The sequence below is a fragment of the Gymnogyps californianus genome, chromosome 1, assembly GCF_018139145.2.
Source record: "Gymnogyps californianus isolate 813 chromosome 1, ASM1813914v2, whole genome shotgun sequence".
Lineage (NCBI taxonomy): Eukaryota > Metazoa > Chordata > Aves > Accipitriformes > Cathartidae > Gymnogyps > Gymnogyps californianus.
In genome coordinates this window covers 26,913,782-26,936,155 of record NC_059471.1, presented here as the reverse complement: position 1 = coordinate 26,936,155, position 22,374 = coordinate 26,913,782, and the positions used below count along the sequence as shown (strand labels likewise).

Genomic DNA, 22,374 nt, shown 5'->3' with positions numbered 1-22,374 from the left:
CAAAAGATTTTATTGAAGGAACAATGAACAGAGTGTGTGAAGCCTAACTATGTATTGTGTTGTTATTCCAGGCTTCATCAGCAGTTTCTTGATGTTTGGAAAGTTCTGAGACGCATTCTGTTGGACTACTTGTAACCAGTGCCTAAGACTACAAAAGCATATGTGTGGAAGAACCTTTCCTTGAAGGAAGCATCCATCTTAATATTGTGGAAACTCCGTGCAAGCCTTGCAAGGCAGGAGAGCAATTTGTGCTTCCGTTGACGCTTGTGTGTAATCTCTGCTTCTTATGCACTCCAGCACCCCTATCAGTTCCTTGTTCTCCTTCACCAGCCCTGCAGTGAAAAGGCTGCTGGGCTGGAAACAAGGAGATGAAGAGGAAAAGTGGGCAGAAAAAGCTGTTGATTCCTTGGTGAAGAAGTTAAAGAAGAAAAAAGGTGCCATGGAAGAACTGGAAAGGGCTCTGAGCTGCCCAGGTCAGCCCAGTAAATGCGTCACGATCCCACGTTCCTTGGATGGGCGGCTGCAGGTGTCTCACCGCAAGGGGCTTCCCCACGTCATATACTGCAGAGTGTGGCGCTGGCCTGATTTACAATCTCACCATGAGTTGAAACCACTGGAATGTTGTGAGTTCCCATTTGGCTCAAAACAGAAAGAAGTGTGCATTAACCCCTACCATTACCGGCGGGTGGAAACCCCAGGTAATTATATCATCTGCAAATGATTCACATCTCTCTATTAGCTCTTGCACTGGCAAGTCTAGTCTTGGTACATCCTACCGAGTTGTGCTCTGAAATTTGAAAAGGCAGGCTCCATTTAATGGAAGGACCCTGTGCCTTTCCCTGCCCGGTGGCATCACAGCTCCCGCAGCCAGGAGTAAGAAGGGAGTAACGAGCGCCTCGCCCCATGGGGTCTGCATCCCATCGGACCCCCGAGGGTGCCCGGATCTTGTCCAGGGTGCTGAAAACAAGCTTCCTCTCCGTGGACGTGGGTGCTGGCTGCCCTCTGAACCCTCCCCCTGCAAACTGGTGTCCATTTGCATGAAGTCTAGGCCCCATCCTAGACTTACCCCTCTGGCTAGATATATGTCTCATTGAAAACCAACAATCGACTCATTAATCCACAGGAAAAATGTATCACTAGCTCTCTCTTTAAAGATTAGAGTTGCAGTAAGATGGCTTCTTTTGCTGTGGATATGAAACCAGGTCAGTTGATTCTTCCTATAATGCCTGGTAGCCTACCTTCAGTGGGATTTACTTACCTAAATGGATAGTTTATGTGAAATGAATTCCCCAAGTTCCCATAAAACTTTGAATTTTTCCGCTGATGATCCTCTTTAGACTGGACTTGGTCAGCACTGAAAACTTATGACCTCGCTGAAAGGTTCTTTAATTGGGCTTTGTGTCAATGAAACAGCTGTTAAAAAATTATGGTGTTCAGTGTTGACTTCTGTAGGGATCTTAGAAAGCAGGGCTGGCAGAGATCTTGAGCAGTTATCCTGTTCTCCTCTGCCCCTACTCCCAAACCAAAACAAATTACCAGGTACATTCCTGACAGATCTTTTTCTAATGAGCTGTAAAAATCCCATGTGATAGAGGCTCCACAACCTCCCCAGGCAAGTGAATCTATTGCTTTGCTATCCTTACGGTTCAAAATGATTTCTAATGTCTAACCTAGCTCTCCCTTGCTGCCAAAAATCACAGTAATTTAATTTACTAATGGATACAGTTGGTAAGTGTATACTTATTATTCTGTGATTACTCTTTGTCTGGCATGAACTTTACTCTGAGGTGACATTAGGATCAGATAAGTGAACTGTGGGATGTTTCTTTTCACACAGATGAAATAAGGGAAAGACATTTGTTAACATTTGTTAAACAACAGGGGCTGCTCCCTTTTCTGATAGTCCTTCCACTGCAGTGGAGCTGTCATTTTGAGGTTGTATCTGAACTGCCGTAAACATTGTCACAACTAAAATTTTACAGCTGCAGTGAGTGGTGCTTGTTGTCGACAGTTTTTAGTGGAAAGAGCTGATCTCCTGCCTTGCTAAAATAAACTCTTCAAGAATCTAAGAAAAGACACTCATAAAATATCCCATTTTGTGTATCTTTCTCTTTGAAGGCTGCAGTCTTTAGTGTCTTCTCATTTCTTCTGGTGTAACTCCAGTGTAGTTAATGGAGTCTCCTCAGCGCGGTAGCTGACAGCACTGCACAGTGCTCTTTTCAAGCCCTGTCTTCTGATCTGTTCAGTGCCAGCTAACAAACGCTAGTACTGGGATAATCCAGCAGCTGCTAAATGGCTGCCAAGGCTTGTTGTTCTGACCCTGAAACTCAGAAGGTTTCAGCTGTGAACATGCCTCTATCGTTTGTCTGTGCAGCAGACTGGCTACGTCTCTACTAGTAAATGAGTCAGGGCCAAGGTGCAGGTCTGAGCATTGCTGAGTTGGTAGCATGGTCCTGGGCACAGCTTTGACCCATGTGGACTCACATGGACTAGCAGTTCTCAAAGCGCAGGGGTTAGCCCACAGGAGGGACTTTGGGCACTTTGGACATGACTGCCTTGTTTTGGACGTGAAAGAGAGTGCAGCTGCGAGGATGCAAGCTGTGCCGTGCTAGTTCTCCACAAGACCTGGGAATTGTTCTTGGGCCGTTGTATTCACCCCTACCGCTCTTCTTACAGGGACGGCTTAGAAGCTGAAGCTCACAAGTGAGTCACCTCCCTGCTAAAGATGAGCTGCAGCAAGGAGTACAACCTACTCAGGCATGCTGGGGCAGCAGCTGGAGAGATAACTTACACCACTGCAAGTGGCAGTAATGCAGCTCCAGGCCAGAGGCAGTTAGAAAGCAGTGCTGCAAGGAGGTGGTGGTGAGGCAAGAGAAGAAATGTGCTTCAGGAGAAAGTGGTAGCAGTGAGATCACCACAGAAAAGGCTGGGAGTGGTTGAGCTAGGTGCCAGTCTGTTTAAACAACAGTCCTCTTTTAAATACAGGCACTCTTCTGCATCTTGGCTGGTGGTGATCTTAGGCTTATGTGAGATTCTCTGAGTCTCATCCTCTGGAGCTAAAGAATCCACCCACAAAATTAGTCAGCGGTGCATTTTTTTGTAATCCACAAGCCAATATTATTTTCATACAAATGTCCATCCTTTTGGGGCTCACTTTCCATCACTGCAGTCTCTCTTGCTGAGTCAACCACTCTGTGACCAGATCCGTTAACTTTTATTCAGAATGAATGAGTTGTGTCAAAGATAGGAAAGCTTCACCCTTTCTTTAATGGCCTGGCAGATCCCTAGACCTCTGTTACTAGAGAGCAGCTTTAAGCTCTGGTCTGAGGTTCAGGGGTTTCATTGCCTCTGCTGTGTCCTCAGGCTGCCCAGCCACATCCTAGTCTATGCTGACCAATACTGCACAGATTATGCGTAGCTTTTATTGCTGCTACCAGTGTCCCCAGCAGATTTCTTCTCAGGTCTGCTGAGCAGCAGGTGCCATTTAGAAAAAAGCAGCAAATATTTCCTCTATTTGTGCAACATCCCACTGCAGAGGGGGGCTAGGCCACCTAGCCTAAAGGAGATAGGTATGGCAGTTAGGCTCTGCTTCATTGTTTTGTGTCGAAGAGCTGGTCAGAAGTCTGAATGGTTTGTTGTCAGGAGAAGCTGCAGTTTCAAAAAAATATAGAAGCTGCCTAAACGTGTACCCTATTATTTTTATATGAGATCATTTATGTGTAGATATTGCAAATTCTAGTGTGCACCATTGCTGTAGACAGCAGGAGCCTAAATGAACTTTTTACTTAGACTAACTGATTGCTTTTGTCAAGCCTGAGTGGGACTAAGATGTGGTAGCCTCCCAGTTGGAAGACCACCTGATGATCTCACTGTTGGCTATGTGTTTGGTGTTTGTGAATGGTCATGGGCATAGGGAACAGATGGATCTCACTGGAGGGTACGTCTCCAAAGGTAGTAAACTCGGCGAAGATGGGCTGATGTGTGAGAAATTGCAGTGTGGATGTTGTACCTGGAATTAAACTGTGAGGCAGATAGTTTGCTTCCTAGCACCTGAAGTCACAGGCTCTGGGCACAGCCAGGTTTCCAGCAAGAACTGTTGCAGCTAAAGGGAACTAAAGCCTAGTGCAGGAGAGGCAGTGGCAGGACTCGGGACATGACTGTATTTGTCTTCAGTTGAACAAAGATCATCAACACTTGGGCACGCATAGAAGGAAGGATCCACCCCTGGCTCTTGGTGGAGAATAGCAAGTAGAAGAAAAGGACCCCATTGAGTGGAGACAACGCAGGTAAATTATGAGGACAGACAGGTCCCAATGCACTCAGTCACTCAGTTTCGTGCCTCTGGTCACACTTCCTTCAGAGTGGCTGAGCCCTGGAGAGTGACATCTGTTACCAAAAGAACAAGGAGAACAAGGCCCTCTGGGGAATTTTTAGCCACAAACAAGAAAATCTCTGAATTCCTCACCACCACAGAGGCTTTAGCCCTCTAGGCAGCCACAGAGCAGCCAGTGGAAAGATTGAGTGAGGTGGCAAAAACTGTACAGCAGAGCAGAAATTAAGAGTACCCTGGTCAGAGCTGGGAAGGAGTTCAAGGCTTGAAAATTCCTCTTGCTGACTCACTCAGGGCGAGTCAAAGGCTTTCCCTGGCAAGTGCTGTTCACACATCCAGATTCTCAGCTTTCATTTAGAGAAGGAGTTGTGTTGATTTCTGACAGGGCTGAAAAAAGCTGCTTCCTTGGTGGTACCTGCAGTGAGGTGCCAGCCTCCCAATGCTGCGTGGCATTGCTGTAGCACAGCTGTCCCTCGCTCAGCACCTCTGTTGAATGCAAAAGGATCACCAGTTCCCCGTTTTCTAAGGCTGCTGGTCAGAGCTGGCTGAGCAGCAGCAGACATGGCAAGCATCGTACCAGTTTCATGGAGCAGCAGAGGAAAGGTCCAGAAGCAGCAGCAGCTCACAGCCTGGAGCTGCTCACAGGAGCATGGGATGGGAGGGATCCAGCTCACCAAAACCACATCTGCAGTGGTGGTACTGGTCTTGTCCCAATATAGAGCAGATAAACTGAGCAGTAAAAGAGTCTATTTCTCTCCACTGGCTATGAAGAGATCCATGGGGGACTGGGCAATGCATCTCAGATGTGAATACCTGTATTGCCTGTATGAGTCCTACCTGGAGGGTCTAGGAAATCCAAAAAGCTAAAGAAGTGGTAAAGAAGCAGAAATACCTTTCTCTACCAAAGGACTTAAGAGGGTGGCAACAAAATCTTCATCCCACAGGTAGGGGCATATCAGAGGCAGAGGGAAAGAAAGTAGTCCCCAGAGCACCGTCCTTGTGCTGTCCAGAAGCTGATTAGAAATGCATTGGGCCAGAGAAGGGTCTACATATAGTTTCTTAACAGGTATCCCAGTGCCTGTGTTTTCAGGCAGGTAAGAAGATAACTTCTGCAGTGAACCACCTGTCATCAGTCCAATCTTTTTTATGTCTTTAGTGCTCAGTTCCTCAGTTCATGGGTGACTGGCAAATTCCCAAATGATATATGCCAGTGGGTGGGCAGGAGCGTGCTTTAACCCTGCCCCAGCTGCGGCATAGTGCTACATCAAGCAAGAAGCTGTGAACCTGCCATTGGTACCAGGCACTGGTCCTCCTCCTCCTGCTTAAACTGCCCCAGCTCTCTGAGCAATCGATGTGCACTGAGGCTGCACTCCAAGGAGGGTGTTCCTACAGCCTCTTCTCATGCACAGGTTTTGCATTATCTATATATTATTTGCTTTATAGCAATTATTCCACTCTTTCATTATGCTGGATGAATGAGAGTTTGCTGTAATTAAAAGGTGTTAGCTAACCTACCTGAAAAGAATTGGCCTTACCTAGACAGAGCTTTTGGGCCCAAACAATATGTTAAAACATGTTCAAACCATGTATTCCTGTCAGCATTTATAACCAAGAGTGCACATTGCTATTTGTTTCCATAAGCTAGTAAGGATAGACTGAAAGATTACATGCTGCTGGGTTTTAGGCCAGAGGAACTCTGGACACTAGGTCAATCAATACAAGCCTGCTGAATTGTTCCTGGTGTTGGGACAATTCATCCTTGTCACAATAACTCAAATTGCCTCCTTGTCTTCTCTGGTGGCTTTTAGATCTGCATGATAGCAACTGGGAATTCACTCTCCCTACCTGTGTTTAAGGCCTTAACTAAGATAATTAGGCACTATGTGAGCTAGTAACTAATAGAGAAATCTTGGGGTACGTGAATCGCCTGTTGTAGGTGCTATTCTCCCCCCAAGGACTACAGGGGACCCAGTTAAAGCCTCAAGTTGAACTCCCATATGCAGAACTATTTAGCAAGCCTCTTTGTGTTCCAGCCTAGGGGTTGCATCTTCATAGGTAACTCACTAGTTGGATTTTCTAAAGTGTTTTGACTCCAGTTCTGCTCTTGCTCCTGATATGTCAGAATCCAAAATGATTTGGGTCAACTTTAGGTTTCTGAATGCAACAATGCTGTTAACAGCACTGCCAGTATGAGCTATAAGTGAAGAGAGTTTCTGAAGACAGTCGATATCTTCTATTAGACCAATTTTTACATGGATGAATTTGGACTTCAGTTTTCTGACCTGTGTTTTTCATGTCTTAACTACCAGCCATTGACATTTGCCTTTTCATGCTAGATCTTTTCTAACTGTATTGCAAGAGCTAAATTAATATTGCTGCAATATTTGAATTGCCATTTACATTTCCTTTTAAAGATCCCACTGTCTGGCTGGCAGCATTTTCAAGTACCTGAAAACCTTTTAAATCTGGTGTCTAGCTTCAGGTCTGTGCTTCCTTTTGCCCATCTGTAAAACACTGGTAATAAAATATGCAGTGTATTGCAGGGCACTATTAATTGTTATTAAACTTGGCTGTGGTTTTGGCAAATCCTGGTGATAATATTTAGCAAACTCCTGACATGTTCAGTCTTTCAGGAAGGAAGGAATAGGTAATTTTGAGAGGGAGAAATGTGCCGCTTGCATTTCTGTAAGAGGGCTGTGTGCGCATGCCGTACCTGTGAATTTTGTGGTACCTTGCTCAAGTCAGGAATGAGTCCATATTTTGCATATGGAATTGCTGCAACTGGCTGCAAATCTCGAAAAAAAAGGTCCAAGAGTCAGCTTTTGATTCCTGTTTTTGGACAGGTTTGTTGTCCTTCAGTGACTTGTATATAGACAACAATATTTGGGCAGCCTGGAATATGCCTTTTTTTAACTCACAAAGAGATATACTTTCAAGAGTGCAGTTTTAACCAGATTTTTTCTGTTCTTGTTTTTATTTTCAGTCCTACCTCCTGTACTCGTTCCAAGACACAGCGAGTTTAACCCTCACCTCAGCCTCCTCGCCAAGTTTCGAAACACTTCTCTGCACAGCGAGCCGCTAATGCCGCACAATGCCACCTATCCTGATTCTTTCCAGCATCCTCCATGCACCCCTTTTCCATCATCACCCAGCCACATGTTCTCCCAGTCGCCTAACAGCATCAGCTACCCCAACTCACCAGGAAGCTCTTCTGGACCAGGAAGTCCCTATCAGCTCACGGGTAAGAATGAGCTTTCAGACATCCCAACTGAGGCAGTTGAGGTTCTTGCCAGGGCCTGGGGTCAGGTGCCAATTCTGTGTGCTCCCCCCAGGCTGTAGCAACAGATTGAACTGTTGGACAGCATGGATTTGGAACACGATTTCTTGTGACTGTCTCTTAGTATTGCCTCCCAGTCCTTCTGACGGATGCTCAAGTGACTAAGAGTTGTAGTCATCCCACTCCTAGAAGTGCCTGGATGAGATTTCATAATTACTGTAAGGGGAAAGTTGAGGAGAGGAGCAGGTGTGCCTGGCCACCTTCTGCCTAAAGCTGCCCATCCAAACTTCTGATACAATCCATGGAAAAGAGCACTTGCAACACCCCAGTTAGGCACCTCTAATAGAGATGGTCAGGGTAGGGACTTTTAGAAACCCCATCAAGAGAGACAGGATAAAATGGGGAAATCGGTACGCAGAAATATTTTTTAATGTATGATGATCCCACTGACTGTGTAAACTTCAGGAAATTAAGGTGTTTAACAATCTGGCCCAACACTTGGTGAAGCCACCAGGCAAATTCCTATGACTTTGGAATGTGTTTCATCAGCTCCACAGTTCTGAGGTTGGCAGGGTTATGTCACTCAGATGGTTTGCGTTGTGAACTCCTTATTTAGTATTGCTCTAATTACCTGAGAATTTAACTATGCTTTTGCTGTTAAATGTACCAAGAAGGTGTCATGCAACACAGCTGAGAGCTAGCTTTAATATCAAAACATGGTTCAGATTCACTTCTGCATTTTGTTGTAACTCTCTAAATAGTTTCAATGATCTCAGCTTTTTCACAAAGATGAATTCAGGTCAGAATCTTGTAGCTTAATGTTTTAATGTCTCAGCTACAAAGCATTTAAATTCATGTCCTTAATGATATGCCTATTTTGATTTTAAGTGCAAGAAAGGTGTTTATTTTTACAAGGCATTTGTAGTATTTGAACTTCCTTTTAAGCTGGACACTTTCAATACAGTGTGATGTTTTTCCTTCCCTCTCCATTCATTGAATGGACCTTCATTCATTTCTTCTCTAGATCTATACTTCAGATTAAATCATATTTAGCAACATCGAAACATTTCAGCAAGTAGTAGGGCTTGTTTGTCTTCTCCCATCTTTTTCTTTCACCTGTGTGTAACCAAGCTGGATTCAGTGGAGCTGGTCCTGACAGGTAAAGCAGGCACATTCCAGCTATGTAATGACTCTGACTTGTGTATTTAACTGAACTTGGGACCTTGCAAAGCTACTTAAAAATGGAAGTGGCTCAACCTGAGCTTCAGTATATCACAGCACACAGCGTGCTGATAAGCATAATTTGCCTGTGTAACAATCAGGGATGGAAGACTATCTATCTAAAGCAAACTGGAGTTATATCAAGAACCTTGAGTGGGGTTGGTGTGACCAAATATAGATGTCAACAATGCAAATTTCTACATCTGCAATTGTCTATACTCTCTCTGTAATCAGTGGAGAAAAACAGCCACTCCTAGAACAAGATTCATTGCATCTTAAGGTATATGTCTGAAGTAGCTGAGATGCACTGTGTCTGCAGGTGCCTATTTTTCTTTAGTGGGTATAAGGAGAGCTTATGGTGACTAGCTTAGCCGTAGACATCAAAAATACGTGTATAACCACATTATATTCCTTTCTGTGACTTGTATTCTCTTCCATTCTTTCTTGATTTTGTTTTACTATTCTAGCTTGTTGCACTTTCTGTGCGAGCGTTATATCATCTATATGTTAGAAATATCATATAGTGTATGAAATTCGTAAATCCTGAACAATGCTTAAATAGAATAACATTCCTGTGCAGTACTTACTTGGAAGATTCAATGGTTATCTTACGAGACAGTCCACATTTATCCACTCTGGGTGAAGTTGCTCTGTTTTGAGGGCCAGCCAACAGACCCTGAACACAAGAGGAAATTTCAACCTGTAACCAAGTTAAACCCTGGTCTTCTTAAAGAGACCATTAGTCCTGCAAGCTTGTGTATGGCTATAATTTACACATAAGCCCACTGAGTTTCTGTTCAAATGAATAAAACTACATGCTTTTATTGCTTATGTAGTGAATGTCAACATTTTCTAATACGAAAATGAAGTCCCTTTTTCTTTGGCTTCCTAAAGCCTCCAGTCTTTCTTGAGAAAACCCACTATAGAGTCACCTTCTGTTTTCTAGCTTACTGTGCCATAAATTAAACAAATCAGGAGCTGGGCAGGTTGTGAGTTGATACTTTTTCTCCCTATTTTTTCATCACATCCATTGCTCTTTGATGGGAGACTGAACAAACCAGAAGAGGGCCAGCCTTCCATTGTAGGACAGAGGTAAAGAGGACAAATCTGGAGGGAGTTTTGGCAAGTCTGATTTTAGAGAGTAAAGGTTTTCCATAGGCTTTTTTTGTAGCCTGTGAAGAAAGAGAGCTTTCTTCCAGAGGATCAATTAAAGTTAGCTTCTGCTCTTAAATTGTCACCTTCAAGTTTTAAATTTGTGAGAGAAGTCTGGAACTGAAGGATCAAACTGCATTACTTTCTTAGGGTAACAACTGGTGTTAACAGAGAGCTTGACTGGACACCGGTCTAGGCCTGAGGCACTGTTGTGACTGTCCCTCTCTCTTTCAAGTGCAGCACGTTCAACATGACAGCCCTTCCTTCCCGTCCCCCTGAACATGTAATGGTCTTAATCTGGAGACTGAAGGGAAGTCAGGTTCAGATTTGTGCTCTGTTTCCAGCCCTTCTCTAGCTAAACAATGCTGAAGAAGTTAAGTATTCACCAGGAAAAGCCAGGGAGAATTTACCAACGTATTGATTTAGGTGTCTTTTCTTTCTTTTCTTTCTTTTCTTCTTTCTTATAGTGGAAACTCCACCCCCGCCTTACCATGTAAGAGAACCTCCAGGAACCCACAATGGGCGGTCAATGGATGCAATAGCTGAAAGTCAACTAGTGCTGTCTTTGCCCAATGGAGGTAAATCTGCCGATGGAGAAGCTGAAAGTAAATAACCATTTGTACTATTCTTCAAAGAAAAACTGTTAAGCAAAAATTTGTTATTTGAACAAGAAGGTTCAGTGATTTGTAATAATAGGTTTCAGACAGTTTTGCAGTAAGGCTGTGTACTAGACCCATCCATTAACTAGCAGAATAGGTTGATTTAAGATTTCAGTGAATTATGTGCGAAGTTACAGAGTTTAGACCTTATTTGCATCCATGAACTATTACAGTTAGAAAGCTATTAATGAAAGCAAACACTGTAATCTATGTTATAAAGACAAAGATATCAAATCAAGGATGGTGAGGCAATATAACACACAAGAGCACTATCAGTATCAGAACTGATTTCTTTATCACCTTCAGTTCTGGGTTTCAAGTACTTTAAAGCCTTGTAGTTGGGACCTTTCTTACTGCCATCTCTGTATTAACCTTACATTACTGGCTGGCTAGAAAAGAAAAGGACATGTTCTAGTGAAGTACAAAAAGATTTTTACAGAAGGCCAAACTCTTTGTCCTCATATAAGAATGCTTTAGTGGGAGAGGGCATGGGTGGTCAGAGTAGAAGGGTCTAGGATCCTCCTCGCTTGCATCAAAGCAAGTTCATGACCTCTCCAGCATGGTCTCTGCTACCTCCAGACTAGTAGTGGCAGGTGATGCCTCCACCTTTCAAAGCCCATTGCTGCAGAGCAGCAAGGGGAAATGGAGCTCCTCTGCTGGGTTTTCCTTTGGCTTCCTGCTACTGCAAAGGAAAAATCACCCTTGTTCTTTTAGTCCAGCATACTGTAGTCCTAAACAAATGTCCTTTATGGCATGAGGACTGAACACTGTGCACACACATGCACATTAAAAAAATAATGCCAGCCTTCTGAAATAGTGAGGAACATGTATGTATCACAGAACTGGAGGAGAAGGAAGATGAGGGTGATAGTGCTCATTACAGATGGGTACACAGAATGGCCAGATAATAACTAGTTATCAGACACCAATACTTTTAAATAAATTGTTGAGGTACTTTAATCTCTTTACCATAGTTTACCATCCCTGATCACTGCCCTAGTGAATATTAGTTGGAATTTTAGTAGAGGTTATGCACAGAGGTGCTCTGGGGGCACGGGGGCTCACATGCCTGTGGTGGGCAGGCAGGATAAGGTTTCCCACTAATTCCTGTAGGACGAATGAGGCTCAGAGATTCTGTTACGTTTTTGAGTCTTTCTCTGAGTTAGAAAACCTGGGCAGAGGTAGATCCAAAAGGAATGACCTTGCTGACATTTCTGCTTACGGTCCCACATGGAAGCGGAAAGCCCCAAAGCATGCAAAAAATTGAGGGGAGTGATTGATTACTTCTGAACTTCAGAGTACGGTATTAGGCTGAAGGCTTGGCTCGGTTTTGACTTGCTTTGAGCCCATCTGTCATCCCTAGCTCCTGCTGGTGTGCAGAGCAGATGTATCCCTTACTATTTTCAGTATAGAGATTGGGCCCTGGTTCAGCAAGCAATGTCAGCATGTGCTTAATTTAATGCAGTGGAGTTATCACTTCTAAGAACAAGTGAGACTCCTCAGAGGCTTAGAGTTAAGCTGGTATACCAGCCCTTTGCATGTTTGGGGCTTCAGTCATAAAATTAAGAAGAAACAGAAGCTGCTGTTGAGATAAAGCATGACATAAGTGACTGTTTAGATGAAGAGCTGGTGGGGTGGGAGTGGGAGGGAGGGAGGGAGGAAAGAAAACAGAGAATGATTGTTTAAAAAACATTACTGAGACCTGAGCAGCTGATTGATTTTATTTCCTACAGACTTTCGGCCTGTTTGCTATGAGGAACCCCAACATTGGTGCTCAGTTGCCTACTATGAACTCAACAACCGGGTAGGGGAGACTTTCCAGGCTTCCTCTCGAAGTATCCTTATAGATGGATTTACAGATCCCTCAAATAACAAAAACAGGTTCTGCCTGGGACTGCTCTCCAATGTAAACCGCAACTCAACTATAGAAAACACCAGGAGACACATAGGAAAAGGTAAGAGGAAATCCCTTCTCCTCGGGAATATTCAGAGCTTGAAAGAACCGTGCATTGCATTAACAAACCTAGCTGATTTGTCAGATGTGCTTGTCTTAAAATCAAAGCTCTGAGATTACTTCTGAAATAGAAGAAAAGCAGCTGATTCTTTTCTGACTGGATAACAATCAGCAGAGTAGCTCCTTACAAAAGTTATTTACTTGGCCAGCAAAGAGAAAAATGTTGTTTATAGTTGTGTGTTCTAATTTAGCAGTATGTATTTTCATTTTATTTATTAGAGCTTCTGGCAACTGGGAATATTGCCATTGAAATGCCACTAAAAGGATAATTGCTGGTGCCTCAGGGCTGGTTCTCCTCCCACCAAATAACACAGGGAGATGGATGAAACACTTAGTAGTTGAGTTACTTAGCTGAAGAACTCTACCAGAGTTGCCTTTGTAGCTTTTTCCCCCCTACCAGTCTGATTCCCTGCCTTGTCAACTTCTCACCAGTAAAACTAAGTCTTGGATTCTCTCTCCAGCAGTTCTCCTTGTATGCTCCACTTCTGGTGTACATATACCCTGTGCATGCAGGATCATATGCTACTGGTGACAAGTACGAGGATACCACACCTGGACATGCGTGGCCGCACACACTCCATCCCAGCTCACTAGGGCTGTGTAGGGCCTGATATTCTCCCAGAACTTACTGTTGTTTGTGGCAGTGAGTCAGAAGCCCTGTACTGGCCACTTCTCTGTGCAGATGAAGCTTTGCCTGTTCTGGTATATCCAGTCTAGACTCATTATCTTGCCAACCCAGCCTCTCACCAGTAGCTGCCTGGGAATGGATTTCCCACTGGGCTAATTAACTCTAATTGTTCCACTCCTATTATCTTGTCAACCTCACCTCATTTCCCAGGCCTAGAGCAGTATTTTAATTGGCTCTTGATAGTCTAGTGTTGAATGACTGAATACAAGGAAGCTCTGAGGCAGATGTGACATAGTTTTTACAAACAACAGTGAACCTGAAGGCTAGTGCAGGAGATGTTGTTCTTAGCTCTTGCACTTTTCTCTGGAAGGGAAAGCACTTGTGTTGCAGGTGCACTGTGTGAAGCCAGTGTGATGCTACAAGTGTCTGTCATAGTAGTTTGTTGTGAGGGATGGAAATGAATTGTAAATCTAGTTCTAACTTACTCAGAAAATAAAGCAAAGCTTCCCTATCAGCATAAGCTGTCAGAGGGGTGTAGAACAAAGCTGAGCCCGGCCCTAAAAGAAGAGTGACAAAAGATCCCAGTCAAAGCTGTCATTTGAGGATGTTACATCCTGTGACTTTCTGCCCCAAAAGAGGGAGAGACAGAACAGAAAGAAAATGAGGTAAATGCTAATGGTCCTCATCCATTCAAATCTGAAGATCTGTCTTCATTGATTAAAAGTCCTTTAAAGTCTTACACTAGGAATCTGCCCAAGGGAAGGGAGCAGGTTGCCCAGAGAGGAGCTTAGTGTATCAGAGATCCTTAATTTTACTGCTCTTCCCTGTTTATGCAAATCTTAAAAAAACACGTTCAAGTGGAGTAGAAGTGGCACCAGTACAGGCCTGCAGAAGAGCACAGAGCAGCTCCAGAAGTGTGTAGTTCAAAGGCATGCTGGACAGATGAAAGCTACTGAAATGGATACAATTGTCACATGTTAACAGGGGAGAAAAAAAAGTGAGTAAACAAGATTAGCTCAGTAGGATAAGGATATGTGATTGAATTGTCATCTAGTGTATCAGCGTGAAACCGTTTCCTGGAAATACCACATCAAAGCTAAAAACAATCCAGAACACAATGCAACATCTACTAGCAATTGGACCTGTTTCAGCAGTCAGACTTCAAGGACAAAAAGGGGACTTCTGATCAGAGTATCAAAAAGATGTGGATGCTTGGAGACTGCTGAATTTTCAGTTTCTGCAGAGAGCAATGAAATCCCACTAAAACATACAGACCCTTAATTTGGTATTCTACAAATATGTATTCAGCTGCTTGGCTTCCTTGAGGGTGCTTGTCTCTGGTGAATGAATACCAGAAGAATAGAAATACACACTGACATTTCATTACTGCTGTATTTATTGCTTTTAAAAAGTCCACAAGGAAAAAGAAAATTGTAGCCTCTGCTTTCAGAAGTGACTTTGGTGTTTTTGTTATTATAGTACACAGTTTGGGCAATGCCTTTGAAAGCATTCATTTTCTTCAGAAGTTGGGTTACTCAATATACTCCGAAAATCCAGCCTTTAAAATTTTTCACCTCAGCACCCAGAAGTGTGGTCACCCTAAATTAGTAGCCACACCTGAAGATTTGAAATGTGGTGAACATATGTGTCCTTATTGTTCTCTTCCTACCCTGTGTTCTCACTCTATCTGTTTATTTCAGAAAGTTATATGGACTCCATCAAGGTCAGCTAGGACCTTCGTGTTTTCAGTCCTTCTCTTTTATCCATCTTCCACAGAAAGGAAAGGAGACATAGGTCAAGTAATAGCAGTCACAATGTGCAACACTCCATAATGTCTGGTGCAGTTGGACTGGAGCTGACGACTGGTCTAATGGAGCTGTCATCTCACCCGTGTTCCCAGTGCAATACTAGCGTGTGCTCTGAGCCACACCCCCCGCCACTCACATCTAATTTGAGATCTTGTGGGTGCATAGAAGTAAAAGTCAAGTGATGGCATGAAGACAGACTTTCAGGTTCCCGTCTGAGTCACCCTGGAAGTCTACAGGAGAGCGTATTTTTCCCAGATTCCTTTCCCACTCGACCTGCTTTTCCCCAAGCCTTTCCCACTTCTGTTTAGACGCTGCTTTGGTCCTAAGGATGTGCTGCTGCCCCTTGCTGTCATGACCACAGAATGATGAACAGACTGGGAATATGTAACAAGTCTTTTTTGTATGAAAGACAACAGGAATAAAACTAATTACAACTGAATTATTAAAGCATAGTTATCACTAGCTTTGCAGGCAGTCCCCTGAGACTCTGTGAACATGTGCATTTGTATGTAAGCGTTTGAATGCCGTACCTGGGAATAGAGAGGAGGATTTTATTTTTTATTTAGTGGTGGTTTTTATGAGAACAAAGAACTGAGTTCTTCCACCTCTCTTGGCCGTGGGAGGGGTTCATCTCACCTAATCTAGCCATGGGAAGGGTGAATGTCTGGGCATCTTCATAGGATGACTGGGCCCCCTTCAGGGTGTGGTTTCGTGCTCATGTTTAAGCAGTCTGGGTCCCCATTGCCACGCTTGCACTGATGAAGATCTCACTGCAAATAAATCTTCCTTTGTTTTGTTTTGTTTTGTTTGTTTTTAAGTTTATTAGCTGGTTCAGTTCCCCAATCTGGATGGCTGCCCAATCCCCAGCCGTTGCTGCCAGTATGAAAGCAGGTGTGGGAAGAAGCAGCAGGGGCAGGGAACGAGAGAGCCTTTTCAGCACCTGCACAGACTTCCATCAGTTTAAGCTGGCTGTGAGCCTGCACTCTGTAGCGGATGGAGTGAATAATCTCATCACAGTGCCTCTCATCATCTGTCAACCAGAGAAGGCATCTACACAATTAGCTTACACAAGATCCCTAACTTTAAGGTTGCTGAATTGGGCTAAGATAAATTCTCCCACCAATTTAGGTATATTTTCATGCAAGCAGACATCCTGGGGTGACCAGAGTCTTTGAATGGATAGAAATGCTTCCATCTTCATTTCCCCAAGGCATGGTAAAAATTTGAGAGTTAGTGTTCATAAGTCACTTGGGCACTGAAAAGTCCAGAAGGAAATCCGTCATTTTCTTGCTAAAGGTCACTTTGAACATGATCTGATGAGTAGTCACATCATGTAAATGCAAATACATGGTTCTGATGTGGTGGATAAAGCAAAATACAGAAAAGCTATTTTAAGTACACACCATGCTGTATTTTAACTGCATGAGATAGGATCCTGTAGTAAAAAAATAGCGTGCGATGAAGTGGGTCTTGGTCAGCATGTATGTGCTCAACAGTGAAAATACATTTAGATGTGTAATGCCTAACAGATTTGTCAGTTCTTTGACAGTTTTGATCCATGCTTTGTATATGGTTGACATATGTTTGATATTTATATGTGTGTATATGTATGTGTATGTGTGACTTGTCATAAAGTACTATGCTGTTGGGTTAAAGAAGTAAACGAACCTTCACTGAGAAACAAAGAGCAACATCACTTGCCAAGACTTTTTTCTCTTAGACCAGTACCTCGAAATACTGTTTATGACAATTTCCTCCTAATGTTGGTGGGTCCATTGTACAGATACATGGATATGCACACAGTTTACTGTCTTTTAAAAGGCAATCTATAGGCACTGAGTGCCTGGAATGATCCTGGGCTTGTATGCCCACAACAGTAAAATAGTTAAAGAATTACTGGTATAAAGTGTGTTGTGAACAATGGAGAAATAATACACAGTATTTTTTCTTTTTCAAGGTGTTCATCTTTACTATGTCGGTGGGGAAGTTTATGCTGAATGTGTCAGTGACAGCAGTATTTTTGTGCAAAGCCGCAACTGTAACTACCAGCATGGTTTCCACCCAGCCACTGTCTGCAAGATCCCCAGTGGCTGCAGCCTCAAGATCTTCAACAACCAACTTTTTGCCCAGCTGCTTGCCCAGTCAGTCAATCATGGTTTTGAAGTGGTGTATGAGCTGACCAAGATGTGTACTATTCGAATGAGCTTTGTTAAAGTAAGGATTCTTTGTTTTCTCTTGCATTTCTGAAAAGGCAAATCTCATCACTTGCTAGCTTTGGTGCAAAACTAGACCCCATCAAATCCTTCCCAAGTGGGGATTTAGACACCCAACTTGCAAATAGCAATTCAGACGGCCTGTTTTTCAGTATTGCCTTAAACTTCTAGGTGCTTAAAATCAGTAGCTTTTTTGGTCAACCTGGAAATCTCTTAGATTCCAAAAATTAAGTATTCCATAGGCTTTTTGTGGAAAATAAGCAGAGATTGCATGGTGGTGTTCCCCCATTGATTGCATAAAGAGCTCAACTTAGAGGGGCTTAGCAACATGTAAACGTTGTAGCACCTATCTTAGGCAGTTGTGATCTCTCCTATCGTTACTGGTTTGCAATAGAGCTTGGTAGAGCCGTAGATTTGAAAATAATGTCCTTATGTCTCTAGACTAATTTACAATCTCACCATTACTATAGACTGGTATATATGGTCTCAGTCAAGAAACACTGGGTCTTCCTTCAGCCCCCACTGAGCTTGCTGGGAATTGTTGTTGTTTGCCACCTGTCTGATTCCTGGCAAGAGATTGTCTTAATTTCTGATGACATTCACTCTGGCCAGCCACACAACCAGAAGGGCTTCTTGCAAGCAGAATACAAAACCCAAAGAACATCGGACTTTCCCCCTGTTATTTGGAAGAGACAGGAGGCCACCAAAGCCATTAGTGTTTCCATGTCTTTCATATCTGAACTTTGCAGTCTGACTGCTCTGTGTGCAATGTATCAGTCTTTGTGGGAGTTTCTTAAATCTTCTGAATGGCCTTCTCACCAGAATGAGATCTCTTGACTCCTTTTAGCACTTAGGATTTACTTAGGTGCCTATTGTAGCATCTAACCCCCAGAGAATGGTGAGTATTTCAAGACTGTTTACAGATGCGCTAGACTGACTTCCTGTAGTGCTACTGGGGAGAGCTGGCAGCAATGTTCAGCCTGCAAACTAGAAAAGTTGCACCATTAGAAGCCAGTTGGTCCTGCTAGGTACCATAAGAAGTGGCTTGAGTATGTCTCTGTCTTGCAGATTTGGTTCTATACAAATGACTGAATCAAGCTGATTGAATTCACATCTAAGATAGATACTACAAAACTGCTTGAGGCTTGAGCCAAGTTCCCCTATGTTCTGCAAAGCAGATGAGTTGAGTCCCACGCAGCTTTCTGGTCTGACTCTTTCCAGCCATCCTTGGGGACCTATCTCCTCAACTCTCTGAGAGCATTAAGAGTGCCCTGTAACTTCTCCCAAGTCTAAGCCAAAATCTCCCTGCCCGTGACCATGTTGTTGCTTTGTTCTTGGGAAAGAACTGACATCTTGTTCACACGCAAGCATCAGGGGAAAAAAAGAAAGCAAGAAACCCAACAAACAGCATTTTCTTTAATGGAAGACATGAATGGGCATGTTGTTTGTAAAGGCAGTGTAGCCAGTTACGCAATATTTTCATTATCTCAGCAACTCAGGGGCAGTCTCTTTGATGTGTTATCTGCCTCCATGCCCAGCATGGCAGCAGAAATGGTGGTGTTGATGCACTAAATAATGCTGCTGCCATATTATCACCTTGCTTTGTTGAAACAATAGCAGCCACTATAGTGCCTCAGGCACCAGAAGACCAGTGCAAGCAGTTATTTTGAACCTTTCCCATGACCTTTGGAAAATGGCTATGCAAATCTCATCTAGGTTCTTCCTTCCTGGCCTGTAAAAACCCTTTCCTATACTCAGTCTTCTCAAATTATTTCTCTCCCAAGGTGTGACCCCCAGTGTGTTCAGTTTGGGGACAGGAATGCCCCTGGGTGTTGGGTATGCAGTGCACAGAGGAGCATGTTGTCTGTCAGAGCCACACACCAAGAGCTCCCAGGTGCAGCATAGTCCTGTGGCTTCTCCCCTGATTCGTGTCCAGATGCTGTTGGTCACCTACAGCCCACAGGGCAAGCAGAGCCAAAGGGCTGGAGACCCTGCCTCCTACCCCACCAATGCTTGAGCTACCAGCTGGGAGGCAGAGATGGGTAGGGACCAAGACATGAGAAACTTGCCAGGACTGTATCATCTTCTGGAGGGAGGACATGGGACAGAGGGAGGTGAAGGTCCTGTCCCTTCTGATATGCTTCGTGTGCCCACGGAGCAGCTGGGAGGAGCTCAATGCTCAGGTAAATGTGAGTGTATCGTTGGTGAGAGCAGACAGCAGTTTCCATCCACTGAGCGCTGCTGATATAACCAAAGCAGGATGGCTGTTGTCCCCTCTCCACAGGTGAGGCAGCTGAAGCACAAAGTGGAGAGATGTCTGAACCCAGCACCTTCCCTCCCACATTCCCCCCGGTCTTGGGGCTAAGGGGACGACACAGCAGGCTTGGCCGTGCTCCACTACAAGAGGCAGCTCAGCGCTCTGGGATGTGGCTGGAGCCTGGGCTGGAGAGAGCTGTTGTCTACAAGAGGTGGGAAGGGCTGGCAGGAGCAGCAGGACCCCTCAGTTGATCTCTCCCTTGCCGGAAGGTGCATTTCTGGTCTCCCCATGGGGGTATCGGTATCCTCTTCCCACCTTCTGCACAAACCACCACCACAGCTTTGCAAGTTGTTCTCATTTTATTCCCTCATTAAGAGAGCTCCAGCTCCGGGTTCATTTCAGCCCCGGGGATGAAGGAGGCTACCTGCGGCCCAAGAGTGATGTACAGGAGGCACAGGGGGTCCTGCCCTCCTGGCATTTCCCCTGCTGGGAGCTCCAGCCGGCAGCCTGAGACAGCAGCGCTGTGAGTGTTTGGGAATTGCCAGCAGAGGGAGATGGCCAGCCACCTACACGTGCTGCCAGACTCCTCCAAATCGGGCAGGTTGTGCTTGCAACCTGTAATTCCTATTCCTCCGGATTTTCCGTCCTGCCAGTCAGCAGCGGTGCACCGACTCCTCTGATACTTGCCCTTCTGGCCGTGTAGCTTCACTGCAGCTGAGTACTTAAGACTTCACAAACTCAGAAGTCTGACTGCGTGGATTTAGAGAGTGGTATTTTATGCAAACATTTCCAGAACATTAATCTGAGGTGCCTGCGAACACAGGCCCTTTCTAGCCTGATAAATGCCCTGCAGGTCACAAAAATGCTGCCTGTTTAAAAGTACTCGTTGGGCTTTGGTGGGTCCATATCTTACTCTTCTGCTTTCTTCCCCCTTTTCTTCATCAAGTAGAAATGGATTTTATCCAGATGACTTATTATGGCATCTAGTTTTGGTGTTGATCCTAGTTTTGCAGCTGATCATCTAGAGAAGTGGGTTCTAGCAGCCTCAGTTGTCTGAGTTGTTCAGCACTCTACAATTTAGGTACCTTTGGCAGGCATCAATCTTAATATACCTCCATGTCCTTCTTTCATGACAAGAATATCAACCTGCCTGACTAGCATAATGGTAGGTAAGGCTCAGCTTCTCTGATCAGCGGCCCACAAATGAAGAGCCTCATCCTGCAGTGGGACCACGTTTTGCACATTGCCCTATGGAAATCCGAGTTCAGTTCTGGCAGTGAGACAGCCGGTGAACTGCGAGACTTTGGGCTGTGACTTGGATGTCTTGTGTTGCTCTGAAATCAGGCTGCCTGCTTAACAAGCAGACACGGTGCCTGCTTGAGGTGCGAGGACTTCTGGTTCTCTTTTCTCCCCACCAGCACCACATCCGCATCTTCTGTCACATGCTCCATATCCCTTATCTCCTTGAAAGAGCTGGAGAAATTACTGCAGGACTTCCCACAGCAGAGAGCCGGGAACTCCCGTGGGAAAAAAGGACATGTTCAAGGCTAGAAAACCTATGGAAAATGTCTATACATAGGTTAAGTATGCTACATAGGAACCTTGCTGGAAGTTTCCAGAGGTTCAGATAAATACCTAGAACTTCTAGAGTCTCAGACTCATAGGATGCATCTCTACCAATAAATGAAGCAGTGCCCAGGATCATTCCCAGTTCCTGTTAAAGTGTTATGACAGGGCCTGGCCTGCTTTTCGTCTGTGCCAGACAGCCGTCCGGCAGACTTTCCTGGGCATGTCTCTGGGGTATGAACAGCAGGGACCATTCCCCATGGGCTGTTTGCAGGCAGCCAAGCTTGCAAACAGGCCTTTCCATGCCAGTGGGTCTCAGCACCTGGAAGTGTGACTGAGCATTTTAATTTAGTAGTATAGAGTCCCTGATAATTGTGATAACAATGACCTTAAAAAGGAGCAAAGTTTCTAGAGAAAATTATCCCCAGGACAAAGCATTAAATCTTGGAAACTTGGGTGATGAGTCTGTAGTTGTGTTAGACTGTCAGGACTGGAGTTGTGATTTCTTTTTTTTTTTTTTTTTTTTTTAAACTCACTTTTCGGTCCTTTGATGCTTTTATAGGGCTGGGGAGCAGAGTATCATCGCCAAGATGTTACAAGCACGCCCTGCTGGATTGAGATCCACCTGCACGGACCATTGCAATGGCTGGATAAGGTGCTGACACAGATGGGCTCACCTCATAACCCCATCTCCTCAGTCTCTTAAGAATCATCTCTAGAATTCCCTTAGGATGGATGCTATTGCAGGCAGTGGCTTATAGGATTTCCAGTGAACAGAAGCTTCTATATGTAGATGTATGTAGATGTAAATATATCTATACATAGTCTACTCTTCTTTTTTTTTTTTCCCATGCTACATTTTGTGGTTTCTAGTTACTCTGATGCCAGTACAATAAGTTTAGAAAATCAGGTATAATGTATCTGTTCTCTAGTACAAAATAAGCCAAATTCCTGCAAAAGTGTCAAACATTTCCTGTGAGCATCTTCATTCCCCAGCCAAGCCAGTAAACGGTGCAAGTTCTCAGCACTTTCATGTGGATTCAGAAACCTGGCTGTAGCTGTTCCTAGTAGGTGAAATTCACCCCTCTGCAGGCAACCAAAGTCAGATCTCTACACCATTTATATCCATTTTACATCCTAATTTCAGGTCTAAAAGAGGACCTTAGGTGGTGCACAGGACTTATGCATAGAGATGACTTTTATCCAGTGAACTGAAGGACTAAACTGCAATTCCAGTCTGCCTCCCTGC

General features: G+C 44.2%; 1 protein-coding gene across 3 annotated transcripts; it reads left to right on the top strand.

The window, feature by feature from the left end:
• The first annotated feature begins 286 nt into the window (after positions 1-286).
• On the top strand, positions 287-21,874 carry SMAD9 (SMAD family member 9). 3 transcript variants are annotated; one of them, XM_050900501.1, is made up of 6 exons: positions 287-698; positions 7,314-7,571; positions 10,448-10,558; positions 12,373-12,594; positions 17,047-17,303; positions 21,688-21,874. In XM_050900501.1, exons 1-6 carry the CDS (start codon positions 287-289, stop codon positions 21,829-21,831), a joined length of 1,404 nt encoding a protein of 467 aa, XP_050756458.1. In that variant the 3' UTR covers positions 21,832-21,874. The 3 variants fall into 3 exon arrangements, with proteins under 3 accessions (XP_050756458.1, XP_050756457.1, XP_050756459.1); XM_050900500.1 differs by having other exon boundaries at positions 10,448-10,585; XM_050900502.1 differs by lacking the exon at positions 10,448-10,558.
• Positions 21,875-22,374: the final 500 nt, after the last annotated feature.